Here is a 13714-nt window from a genome sequence, read left to right as displayed (position 1 = left end):
GCAGTCACATTTTCCATTCAAACAATGCAGCAACCTCTCTTCCCTTCCCTTTCTTTTCTCGCTCGTTTCTCGATAACGCGCCACTATCAATCACCTACCATTACTTTCTTCATTCTCTCGGTTACGTTGTTATACGGAGAATGCTTGCTACAAATTAATTATAGCCTCGAGCTAGAACATTTAATCGCACGTTGCTTCCACGTTATACGCCAGTTTAACGATTATTAAAAACTCATAATTTTAAATTATCATCATTTTTCTCGCTTATTTTTCCCCTCCCCCTCTCTTTCTATTCTGAACGCCAAAATCATTATCGATTTTTTTTTCTTTCTTTTTTTTTTTTGGTATTTATGTAAAATGTCGTTTAATTTCATATTAAAAATGGGAGGAGAGAGATTTCACGAACACCGAAATCATTATTTATATAAAATGTCGTTTAATTTTCTACTAAAAATAAGAAAAAGGGCGAAATTTTGTTATCATCAAAAATCATTATCGATTTTTTTTCTTTCTTCTTTTTTTTTTTGGTATTTACGTAAAATGTCGTTTAATTTCATATTAAAAATGGGAGGAGAGAGATTTCACGAACACCGAAATCATTATCGATTTTTTCGATTTTTCTTCTTTTTTTTTTTGGTATTTACGTAAAATGTCGTTTAATTTCATATTAAAAATAAGAAGAAGGGGGAAATTTTGTTATCACCAAAAATCATTATCGATTTTTTTTTCTATTTACGTTAAAATATCGTTTAATTTCATATTAAAAACAGGAAGAATTTTCGCGAACACCAAAAATCGTTACCAATTTTCCACTTTTCTATTTACGTAAAATATCGTTTAATTTCATATTAAAAACAGGAAGAGAGGAGGGGAAGACAGAGAGAAGTTTCGCGAAATCGATTGAATTTCAGCAGCACGCGACGAGTGGGAAGTGCACGCAGCAGACCTGACAGATTCACGTTTAAAACGGGGAGGAGGGGGGAGGGCGCGCGCACACACACGGGTGAAGGTGCGTGCACGAGCACACTTGTCGAATACACGGACCGAGTGGCATATATACCAGTACCCATTTGCAGGAACTAACAGTTTACCAGCACTGTTCGTTAACTGACTTTCTACGAATAGTTCGAGAGGCGAGGACAACGTCAACCCCTGTCAACCACTCGGCTCACTCAACCATCAGGAAGAGGTATCGTTTCATCTAGCTAATAATCGCCACCATTTTCCTACGTTTCAGAAGACAATCGTGTTTCAAATCGTGTCCACGTTTCTTTTTAACCAACGAAATTAATTCGTTGTAATTTTTGTGATTGAACCACAATTTTTCGCCCTCCCCAAAATTTTTGTACGATCTCCTCGACGAGATAATTTCTCAGAGATTATCAACTTTAATTACAATCAAAACGAGAGTCACTCTCGTTCTTTTGCTTTTTCTTTGTTTTTGTTTCTATAATAAAGCGCGTACGTGAATTGCAAATTAGAAAATTGCTCGGTCGAGTTTTCGTGGAAATTTTTCAAGTGTTGCGACACAAGTGTTTTCGCGAGGGAAACTCGGCACGCGCCATTACTCTTCGCGCTCGGTCAACCGGAATGTAATTCACACAATTTATCTTATGCGAGAACAAGATTTGCACACGCATCGAATAAATCCCGCCCACTTCTTTATTCGCATATACATTTGTATACACGCGTATCTTGTCGCGTTTACTTTCTACGAAACTAGTTCGAAACTTTTAAAACAAGTGGAATTCGAGAGATCGAGATAAAATGCGTAAATCATTTTAATCTTGACTCGTTCGAATTTTCCGAACGATTATGCACAAAATTTTCATTTATCAAAATAAAAGAAGACGGTATCGAAAATGATCCCCGTTGAAAATAAAATATTCGCGGCTCGTTATGAGTTATATTGCGATTTCTATCTACGGCGATGATTGATCGTCGAGTTGGGCAGACGGAGGATCCGCTCGCGTGAACACGATCCACGTTGGAAAAGGAGGGGAAAGGAAAGGAAAGCGGTGTTCGTTGGAGAAATTAAAAAGAAAAAAAAAAAGGAACGAACGCGTTTAAAGTTTTGCCAAGCTCTAACCAAACTTAAACTAATAGAGGAATAATAAAGAGGGATCGTAACTTTCGATAAATCATCCCTCGCGCGATTTATATATAACGTATCTGTGTAATTTATCTGAATATCATTCATCAACAATGTGAAGGCAAGAATTTAATAGAACAACAATATCGATAAAAATCGGCATGCATTCATTATCAGATATACGTAACGGCTTGGTAACTGTAACTTAATTTTCCTTTCGATGAATTATTCAAAACAAAAAGAAAAATTAAATCGTAAATTAATTTCTTTTAATTTCGAGTCTTCTGTTCGCTTTCCGTCGATCTTATTTAAGAAAAATAAATAAAGAAACGGATAAATGAATTTAGATATTTCTAAATTCTATTTCTATTTCTTTCCAAGGTCCGCTATTAAACATCGAAATGTTTCGCGAAACATTCGTTCTTCTCGTGAGTTTGGCGTATCTGGGAAGCGTGTACGGAATCCAAAGATGGGGGACTCAGTTCGGCCAGGCACCGCTGTTGGAAAGATTTTTCTGGAGGACATTGGACTTCGCTTATCCGGACGAGGCGAGCAAAACAATGGCGATGATGAAAGGAGAATACATCCCGGAGAATGCGTTGCCCGTTGGTATAGAAATTTGGAGGAACAAGCTTTTCGTCACCGTGCCAAGATGGCGTAACGGTAAGTCGAACGTAACACTTTTCTTTTAAATTCGTCAATTTACTATCCTACGCTTTCTCCAAAAGTATAGTAATATATGATACACTAATAATGTGATGAGATATATACTATATTATTATAATTTCTCCAAATATTTTACATTAACAAAAATGTCAAAATTAACGCAAAGATAACTATATATGATAAAAATGGCCGCGATACAATTTATAAATTTACTATACTATATATATATATATATAATATATATAATAAATATTTTATATTACAATTAACCAAGATTAAAACCAGATCGATTTTAAACGTAACGATTACAAAAAAAATGTTAAAATTACACAAAACTAAAATTGTATATATATATATATATAATATTATATATATTATATTATATATATATATAATATAATATTATTATATAATATTATATTTCAAATATATTACGATGCTTGTAATCGATTTACAAAAAGGAGAATGTTGAAATTACACAGAGATAACGTCGCTCGATAAAAATGGCGGCGATACGCACGATTTACGGCGAACGCGGTGATGGCGGAAACTGGCCGGTAAACAGAAGATCGGGCAGTGGCCGGGCAGAATCACTGTCTGGCCGACTTCCGGCTCGCGACAAAAAGTGCCGAAAACCGCGCGAGCGGATTTCAATAGGGCATTTCTACGTCTCTGTCAACCTCCTCCGCCTCGACTCCCAAAATTTCTCCTCCCCCTTCCCGCTCCTCCTTGGACTAGGAGGGTGAATGGGGCTCATTCACTCCTGCGCTCCTTTATTTCCCCTCCTTCTTGTTCCTCGTTTCGTTCCTCTATTATATACCCGTTTGGCGCGAGCCAGGCCATTGTTGTTGCATAAAATACGAAAAAAAGAGAAAAAAAATCATTCGTTGAAGTTTTTCCGTCCTCACGTTCGACGGAATTTTGTTCCATTTCCTCCCCTCCCCCGTTCTCTTAAAATCAATGTTTGTTATTTAAATCGTTATTTTTAATTGTAATTCACGCATTTCAACTTTTACTTTTGAAGAAAAATTTCCCATCACGTTCTCTGCCGAGAAACGTGTCAAAGGCCACCTCGGTCGGTATTGTTTTAAGGGCAATTGTTTTTTTCCTTTTTACGCGACCATTGCTTTTGTTCCGGTTCCATTTCATTGTTTCGCGGGATGTCAGGTTCGTTCGGGACGTGGCACCGTGGATACGAGATATTAAAACGGGAAGGGAAGGTTATTCCGTTCGAATAAACCGGACAAATTGTAAAATATTCTTCAAGGGGAGTCCTATGTATATATTATATATATAGCCTGAGAGTTAGCCTGGCTGGAAGCGTGATTTTGATCTCGAAAATTTCGAGCATTTTTTCCAAAGTTGCAAGAAATGTCAAACTTGTCGTCACGACTCGCGATTGTACGCTGCAACCTTGACACGCAAATGCGACGTTGTCAATTTTAAAAGAATTCTACTTTATCTCGAACCGCTTTCTTTTGCCCTACCCTTTTTTCACCCGTTTGCCCATAAATCGTATCACGTACGCGTTTTGTAAAAATATTCAACACATAATGTTGATATAAATAAAATTTAGAAAGGTCAGATATCTGCTTTGTTACTCGTTCGATCCGTCATGCATGAAGGTTTTCTTCGCGATAATACCACGTAATTTAATTTACATTAATTTTTCTCCAACAAGGTGTATGTTTTAATTTGCTCTTGTCGCAGGAATACCAGCGACGTTGACTTACATATCGCTCGACACGAATCGAGGAGGTACCCCAAAGCTCACCCCTTATCCGAATTGGACGCAGAATAAAGCTGGAGCTTGCGGTAGCGCGATAACCACCGCCTACAGGTATCCGTATTGCGAATCGTTAATTATTTTGCGACCGAGTATCGATCCAATTCAGTAAAATATTGTTCCGAAAATAATTTCATTTTTTTGAGTGTAATCGTGTAATCAAGCGATTAAATAATATATATATATATATATTTAAAAACTTTTCGAACTCAATAAATATCAATCGTTACGTCGCACGTTTGTAAGAACACGAAATTGAAACAAGAGAAAATAAGATTTTATGTATATATATATATATTCTTATAGAACAGTTGGTTCTCGCTTGAATAATGCATTTACCTATTGCTAACGAATCTGTGGGAAGATTCTCTCGCTTCCCCTCTCCTTTGCAATACAAAAGATTTCATCTTCTTATTAGAATTTCGTTATCGTTACGCATTATATCTATCATTATCGAATAGGTATCAAATATTAATGAGACGAGATCTGGATCTCGTTAGACAAAGAGAACAATAATCGTATTAATAATAAATGGAAACCGCGTCGACGATGTCTATATGATGATTCCTATTGTTCCAGAATACACGCAGATAGTTGCGATAGATTGTGGGTACTGGATACAGGTACGATAGGTATCGGAAACACAACGATACAAGCGTGTCCTTACACTCTCAATATCTTCGACCTGAACAGCGACAAACTTTTGAGACAGTACAGGCTGAGAGCCGAAGACATCAACATGGCACGTATTATTATGATCGTAACCGGTGATGCGGAAAATTTAATTGTTTCGTTACGCTCCGTTCTGCCGAAGCCAATGTCAACAGGACGAGCATGCGCATTGCGACGCATCGGTAGTCGCACTCGCGTCTTTCAACGCCATCTGGCATTCTCTCGTGTTTACATTTTTTTAAGCACAGTTGTTTCGTCCTACATTATACGAGAAACGCGAAAATAAATACATTTTACGCGTATTCGCAGTTATTCGAATAAGAGTGAAAAAGGTAAAATTTCGAAATTGATAATTAGTATGGATAATATTAAAACGTAACGTAATATTATACGTAATTACCTCACTAACAGCTAATTTTTTTTTTTATTTTAAAGCTAAGGCTTTGCCGTTTATAACGATATAAGAAAGAACACCGTTACAACTTCTATTTAAAATTAAAACTGAAAATAAAAAATGTGATAATTCTAAAAATACAGGGGTCGCTATGGAGAAAAACGGAACTATGCAGTCGCGTGGGAAACAAATAAAATTATCGAATCGATAAATTATTAATCTTCGTTCGAGATTTTCAACTAATTATCGTAACTTTAAATAAGAAAATATATGAATTCTCCCGTTTAATCGACGTTCTTTTTAATCGATCTTTTCGATCGAACAGAATACGTTTATCGCCAACATTGCCGTCGATTTGGGGAAAGGTGGTTGCAACGACGCGTTCGCCTACATGTCCGACGAGCTCGGATACGGATTGATCGTTTACTCGTGGGAACAGAACAGATCTTGGCGAATAACTCACAGTTACTTCATGCCCGACCCGTTGGCCGGCGACTACAATATCGGCGGCCTGAATTTCCAATGGGGGGAGGAAGGGATTTTCGGCATGAGCCTGTCGCCCATATCCGTCAACGGATACAGAACGTTGTTCTTCCATCCCCTCAGCAGCAGAAGAGAATTCGCTGTTTCGACGAGAATTTTAAGAGACGAGAACTTGTCGCAGAATAGCTATCACGAGTTCCAGGTTGTTATACGATTCCATTTAAAAATTCCTCGTCTCTCGGTCTTGAGAGTTGTTCTTCGAAAGTGTTTTTTTTTCTTCTTTTTTTTTTCTTTTCGATTAGATTCTTCCCGAGAGGGGAGAGCTCGGTCACTGCACTGCCTCCGTTATGGATGAAAACGGCCTCCAATTTTTCAATCTGATCGACCAGAATGCGGTCGGCTGCTGGAACTCCTTGTTACCGTACTCGCCCGAGAATCAAGCGGTCGTTGCCAGACACGACGAAGCTATGATATTCCCGTCCGACGTTAAGGTAAAAATTTTTATTTTTTCTTCTTCTTTTTCTTTCGTCCTTGTATTTCTCCATTATTAGTCTTTCAGGCGAGAATACAAAAAAATCATTCGTTGCAGTTTTTTTCCGTACGATTCTTACTTTCAACAGATTTTTTTTAACAATCACTGTTTGTTAAAATTGTTATTTCCTCGTTTTTAATTGTAATTCATGTATTTCAACTTTTATTTTAAAAAAAATTCTCAAAATTTCCCATTCTTCTCAAGAAATAAATTTTTTCTTATTTTCGTTTTTTTTTCCCCAGATAAATCGTGGTCTATTGTGGATCATATCGGACAGAATGCCAGTTTTCTTGTTGTCAACGTTGAATTACACCGACGTGAACTTTAGAATATTGACGATGCCGGTCCGAGACGCGATCGCGGGCACAATTTGCGAGAACTCGGCCTGGGGCTTCGTTGGCAATTCTCTTTGGTGGGAGAATAATTGAAAATCATGGAGAGGGGACGTAGAACGTCTCGTTTAGAAAATCATTCGTCCTATTATTAATTCTCTCTTAACTAAATCAATTGTTATAGATCGCTATTAAATAATAATAATAAAAAATTAGACGAATATTACGACCGTTATGCGTCTACCTTTAAACAACTCGAGAATTTCGTAACCAGCGATACCAACTAATTTTCAAATTTACGCAATAAAATAAATTATAATAAGTATTTACACGTGTTTCTACAACTGTTTCACGATCATCCATCAGAGGAAAAGCCCGACTCTCTGCCTCCACGACAAATGAAAGAAAGCAGGTTTGAAATTCACTTTTTTTTTTTAAATTATTAACATTATTTAATATTATTAATGTATTATTTTTTATTATGTATATCGATTTTTATCTTTAACATCTCGTAAAAATTCTATACAAATTGAGAAAGAAATAATTTTGAAGAAGTAATGAATGGATCTAATTACTGTTCCTGCGTCGATTAAAAGATGTTATTAAGGGGTGCAAGAAAACATCTGTCAACCCTCTATCGCATTCCATACCCGCAATTGAGGATTTAAATTTCAAACATGTGTTCCCGCAAAATTCAATGTTTTAAAAATAAATAAGAATGCCGTTATTATTTATTTCTTGACCCCACTCATGGCTTTTAAGTACACTTTTTTTTCATAACTCGTAATAAAAAATTCACGAAAGGGTTAATACTCGTAATTCTATATAATTTGTTTAATTAATAATAATAAATTAATTAATAATAAATTAACAAAAATTTATTTACATTCCTCCACGCGTTGCGTTAAATCATTCCTCTAACTGTTGGAATGAAATAAGATCGTATATATACCGTGACCGACTTCTCCCGGTTTGATGGATGCTCGATCGAGCGTGTCGTAATTGCACCGATTAAACTTCTTTAACGAGCGCCTCTAATCACCGTGTAAAAACAACAACGACTCTCGCTTGCAGTTCGAAAGAGAATCGTGAATTGCAATATGAACGATTTTTTTTTAAGCGACCTGTTTTTGATTTAACGGATTGATATTTTCGGTTTTTCAGAATTTTTTAATTCACATTATTCTACGCGATGACTAAGAATTTGTCGATGTGAATTCTTTGAGAAATAAAAGGCGCGTTTCTCCATTTACCGATTCTTGGAAAATTAAGCGGACATGTACGTACGGAATGCTGCTCTCGAGAGAAACAATTTCCTTTCTTGAAAAATTGAAAAATTTTTCGAGAATTTCGTTTAAGGCCAACTCGGTCGAATAAAAAGGAAAAATTATACGCACAACGATTTATTGACAGTGATTCTTTCGCGAGGCGTGAAAACAGTGATCGAATTGAAAAATTTTTGAAGAATTTCCTTATTTAAAATCGAAAATTATTTAAATATGAAAATAATAATCGAATTGAAAAATTTTTGAAGAATTTCTTATTTAAGACCGAAACTCGACCGAATAAAAAAAAAAGAAAAAAGGAAAAATTATTGAAAACAATTCTTTCACGAGGCAATTCAATCAAATAAAAAAAGAAAAAAGAAAAGAAAAGAAAAAAGGAAAAAAATTACATGCGCGTTGGCAACGATTCTTTCGCGAGGTGTGAAAACAGTGATCGAATTGAAAAATTTTTGAAGAATTTTCTTATTTAAAATCGAAAATTATTTAAATATGAAAATAATAATCGAATTGAAAAATTTTTGAAGAATTTCCTTATTTAAAATCGAAAATTATTTAAATATGAAAATAATAATCGAATTGAAAAATTTTTGAAAAATTTCTTATTTAAGACCGAAACTCGACCGAATAAAAAAAAAAAGAAAAAAGGAAAAATTACGCGCACTGAAAACAATTCTTTCACGGGGCAATTCAATCAAATAAAAAAAGAAAAAAGAAAAGAAAAGAAAAAAGGAAAAAAATTACACGCGCGTTGGCAACGATTCTTTTGCGAGGCGTGAAAACAGTGATCGAATTGGCGTGGAATCGGGCGGCTCTACGGAGCCAGATGGCCCGGAGTTGGCCCATTAGTTTCGCCCTTGTTTCCGATAATTTGAAGGCGACCGGCTATTCCACGCTCTGATATACGATCGGATATCGCTCTCTCCCTCCTCTCGAAATTATCCGTTTCACGCCCCCGCTTGTAAAATATGGCCACGCGTCTTCCTTCCCAAACGAAAGAAAAAAATTCGCCCTACAACTATCCCCCCTTCCCTAATTTTTCTTCCTCCTAATTTTCATTCATTCGCCGCTCGCCGAATAATCCATTTTTATCCGCCAATTTTAAATAATATCCATTCACACTTTAAGATGGTTAACTTATTACCGTTGCTAAAATGAAGAATACTCTCGAAGAGATCCTGTCTAATTCAAATTTTCCCTCGTTATTCGTATACAATCGATATAATTTTCCCATTTCCTTGTTAAAATAAGGACGAAAAAAATAATAATAAAAAAGAAAAATTAAGATGAAATTATGTATATTCGCTTGTAAAGAAAAGAAATTTACTAAGAAAAGTTGGGACCCCCGCGGGATTAAGAAAAAAAGATTCACGGCCTGGATGCTAATTTGGAAGATCGATAGATCGCAGATCGCGATACTTGGCGCCTTTAACTTTGGCGATTAGGGGGAGAGGGGAGATACATCGTAGATCGGTGGCCACGATAACGAGCGAGCGCTGTTTTCAATTTGGAAAACAGACCTTTCGCCGTTACATATATCGTTGCCCCGATCGTGATAAAGCGGGACCTTAATGAGCCTCCAGAGCTGTCTCGTTAACGTTTGGCCCATGCGCATCCTTCGACCGAGCATATAGATCGAATCTTACGATCATTTTTCGTCCAATATTATTATTGTCCAATATTGGAAACCAATATATAAGAGTGATTGTACAGTTATCTGATGGTTTTATAATAATTAAAAATATTGGAAGTGTATCGACGAGTTCTTCGTAGTTAACTAATCGTAGAAGAATTTTAAAAAAAGGGGGAAGGAGAAAAAGGTAAAGGTAAAGGTGCAAAAGAAAGGAGGATCCAGGATTTTATCTCGGAGGTTGTTGTAAAAAAAAATTGCTAAAAATCTTGTTGATTACAAGGTAGGTAGCAAATCTTCGGTTACAACGTCGTCGCGACAGATCGGAGAACCCTTCCGTTAAATTTTTTAAAAATTCTTATATTGCGAAATTATACGAAATAATTATTAAATATTAAAAGCACGTAAAAACTAAATTTACGTTATCTCGGATGGATAAAGTATACAACGAAATATAAATTTTTATTTTTCTACTGTATACATCGAGGCCATTTAAATCTCTCTTATGGAAAAGAGGAAATTATTTCGAGATATAAATGGAAATTTTTTGTTCATTCTACTATAAAATGTAATGTCTCGCCCATATCTTTGATACGTTACTGAACCGATTCAACGAGACCGAAATGTGTCTTGGGTCAGAATATAAGATGGCCTAACGCTTCTTAGATTTCGAATCGCGGCTATCCTTTGGTTTGTTTTAAATTAACGTCTAGCCAACCACGCTCGCGGCACGCTTTAACACCTTTTTAAAAGGTGGCTGCTCACCGAGTCTCGGTTCTTCCACCGGCGCCGGTAATTACGGGTTTCGAAAATGAGCTACGTCGACATCGACGTGATTCTTATTACGAATTACTCATAGGCCATTCTCCTACATGTATCTCGTTTTATTCTTTTTCGACACGATTTTATTGCATTCCACACGTTTTTAATCTTCTAACCTTTCACATATAAACGAACCAATTAATGTGTAAAATTTTAATGAGTCAATCTTTACAAATAACTGAATGATTGACATTTCTAAAGTTAGTAGTGAAAATATAAATATGAAAAATGTGCAAATATTCAAAAATTTTTCAATTTATAGTACTGATTTCGATAACATTCTACTTTTTACTTTTTAATTTAATTTTCTAAGTTTTATAAGTAATTTTTCCCGAAACATTTTTTTTTTGATAAAAGTTCTTTAAAAAATCCATATGTATAATTTTTATTTACTTTAAATTATTAATTCTTATATCATTATATTCATTATTATATTACATAGATACATGTGGAATACAATTTTGATGGGAATAAACTTCACCTCATATTTATTCCCATCGATTATGCAAAGGTTTCGTTAGGCCCTCTATGTTCGAAACTAGCAAGCTTAAGAATCTAACTTGATGATAACTTCTTGCCGACTGAGATACAGAAAAAATAAAATTTAAATAAGATTTAATTATTTGACATGTGATAAATTTAAAAAAAAATAAACTATGATTATTGATTTGGATCAAGAGTCTATTATAGTGAGAATCAAATAATTAAATCTAAAAATTATAAAAAATCCTAACCTTAATTAATGAAATATAGAAAAAGTAAATATTACTTCGCGGACATTATAATTGTGAAAAATCTAATATAATTAATCATTTCTGGTAATTAAAACCCCTTATCGTGTGACATGATTGAATAATCCAAAAATTAAAAATGCATGCGACTCACCATTAGATGCGAAGAATTTGCACTGCTATTGTTTATATTATAATCGAATAAACACTGACTCTAATTTCGCGAAATAAATTTACACTTAAATTATTACGAAAATATTATTACGAAACAAACACTGACTCTAACAACGATGTATTGCACACGATCACAAAATATCAAATTTTATCGCGTCTTCTTGACATCCATATTGGAATCTTTCGCGCCTTCAAACTTAGATCAACTAACAATCTAGAAACAAACAAAAATAAAAATTTTTAAACAAATATATCTATATTCTATATAATATATAGAATTAATCAATTAAAACAGTAAAACAATAATCAAACAATAATACGATTTTTGAAAATTATAACATGAAATATCTATAACTATCAAATAAATGAATAAAAAAAATTTATCACCAAAAAATTCCGAATTATAATAAGAAACACATAATTAAATGAAATAATAAAGAATAATTATGGAAATAAATATTACGCAATAACTAAATCGCATACCTCAAGAAAAAATAACACATCTAAACCTCACGATTATCAATATTACAATATCTCGTGCCGCGAATTCGATTATTGAATTACAAATTAGAAATACATTCGATAGTTGGATAATAAATCGAAATGCAACAAGTATAACATAAAAGCTAATCCTCAATTTTCTAAAAAAAGCTATATAATAAGCAATATTATTTTCATTGTCTCGAGCATAACCACAAACGAATAACGGAGATGAGTATATGAACAACAAACGCAATTAGATAAACGCATTTCGAATAAAATCGGAACAAAAATCGAATGAAAATCCTTATAATTATCATATTTCTTATTGTACATTTAAAAATAAACCGTGAATAAAATAAGTCGTGAATATGAAAAAATATGCGACTTACCGTTCGTAAATAATATCATGGTGACAAATTCTCGTTGGTCTGTAATGGTAAACCATATCGACACTCGGAAAAAAACACGTTGCCACTATTTATATTTATATTTTATTTTTGTGAATAAACATATTTAAAACACTCGCGAAGAAAATTATACCAAATCTTAACGAAATTCATACGTAATTTTAAATTATACGTAAAACGAAACACGAAGTAATTTCACTACGTCGGAACAGTACAACGGTGGAAACGAAACTAACTTGTAAACTCTCCCCACCTGGTAATCGTAGCTCGGCGGACAAGGTCGAGCGTCGAAACGAATATATCGATAATAATATAAATAATTGTCTATCGACTCCAAATAAATATTTAAATATCAAATAATTTAATGTTAATAATTTATAATTTATAATAAATAATATTTATAATTTAATAAAATTATATTATAATCGAATAAAATTTAAATTTATAATTTATAATATTTAATTTAATAAAATTATAAAATTTAAATTTATAATTTATAATATTTAATTATATAATAAAATTATAATAAAATTATAATATAATAAATTATAATAAAATTATAAAATTTAAATTTATAATTTATAATATTATAATTTAATAAAATTATAAAATTTAAATTTATAATTTATAATATTGTAATTTAATAAAATTATAAAATTTAAATTTATAATTTATAATATTGTAATTTAATAAAATTATAAAATTTAAATTTATAATTTATAATATTATAATTTAATAAAATTATAAAATTTAAATTTATAATTTATAATATTATAATTTAATAAAATTATAAAATTTAAATTTATAATTTATAATATTATAATTTAATAAAATTATAAAATTTAAATTTATAATTTATAATATTATAATTTAATAAAATTATAAAATTTAAATTTATAATTTATAATATTTAATTATATAATAAAATTATAATAAAATTATAATATAATAAATTATAATAAAATTATAAAATTTAAATTTTATAATTTATAATATTATAATTTAATAAAATTTAAATTTATAATTTATAATATTATAATTTAATAAAATTATAAAATTTAAATTTATAATTTATAATATTTAATTATATAATAAAATTATAATAAAATTATAATATAATAAATTATAATAAAATTTAAATTTATAATTTATAATATTATAATTTAATAAAATTATAAAATTTAAATTTATAATTTATAATATTATAATTTAATAAAATTATTTATA

The 13714-nt window shown here is 32.3% G+C and overlaps 2 protein-coding genes across 7 annotated transcripts in view; one reads left to right on the top strand and one right to left on the bottom strand.

Moving 5' to 3' along the window:
* The window catches only part of LOC114578086 (achaete-scute complex protein T3-like), an 88446-nt gene extending 75724 nt beyond the window's left edge, over positions 1 to 12722 (bottom strand). For all 6 annotated transcript variants that reach the window (XM_062080602.1, XM_062080603.1, XM_062080605.1 and 3 more), the window contains exons 1-2: positions 12470 to 12722; positions 11578 to 11811 (exon numbers count right to left, since the gene is read on the bottom strand). The gene's annotated coding sequence lies outside the window, so the exon portion shown is untranslated. The remainder of the gene's footprint in view (positions 1 to 11577; positions 11812 to 12469) is intronic.
* On the top strand, positions 1058 to 7282 carry LOC108002227 (protein yellow-like). The gene is made up of 7 exons (XM_017063777.3): positions 1058 to 1189; positions 2474 to 2755; positions 4469 to 4598; positions 5124 to 5286; positions 5936 to 6295; positions 6396 to 6584; positions 6868 to 7282. Exons 2-7 carry the CDS (start codon positions 2494 to 2496, stop codon positions 7051 to 7053), a joined length of 1290 nt encoding a protein of 429 aa, XP_016919266.1. The 5' UTR covers positions 1058 to 1189; positions 2474 to 2493; the 3' UTR covers positions 7054 to 7282.
* Positions 12723 to 13714: the final 992 nt, after the last annotated feature.

This window comes from Apis cerana, linkage group LG10 (assembly GCF_029169275.1).
Source record: "Apis cerana isolate GH-2021 linkage group LG10, AcerK_1.0, whole genome shotgun sequence".
NCBI classification, from domain to species: domain Eukaryota; kingdom Metazoa; phylum Arthropoda; class Insecta; order Hymenoptera; family Apidae; genus Apis; species Apis cerana.
The sequence above is the reverse complement of the archived record's forward strand: the minus strand, read 5'-3'. Positions and strand labels throughout refer to the sequence as shown.

Excerpts from the sequence above, each read along its gene's own strand:
- LOC108002227 (XM_017063777.3), top strand. The coding sequence starts at position 2,494 with ATGTTTCGCGAAACATTCGTTCTTCTCGTGAGTTTGGCGTATCTGGGA. Across the intron at positions 2,756-4,468 it reads CGTGCCAAGATGGCGTAACG|GAATACCAGCGACGTTGACT; the intron begins GTAAGTCGAACG and ends CTCTTGTCGCAG. Across the intron at positions 4,599-5,123 it reads GCGATAACCACCGCCTACAG|AATACACGCAGATAGTTGCG; the intron begins GTATCCGTATTG and ends CTATTGTTCCAG.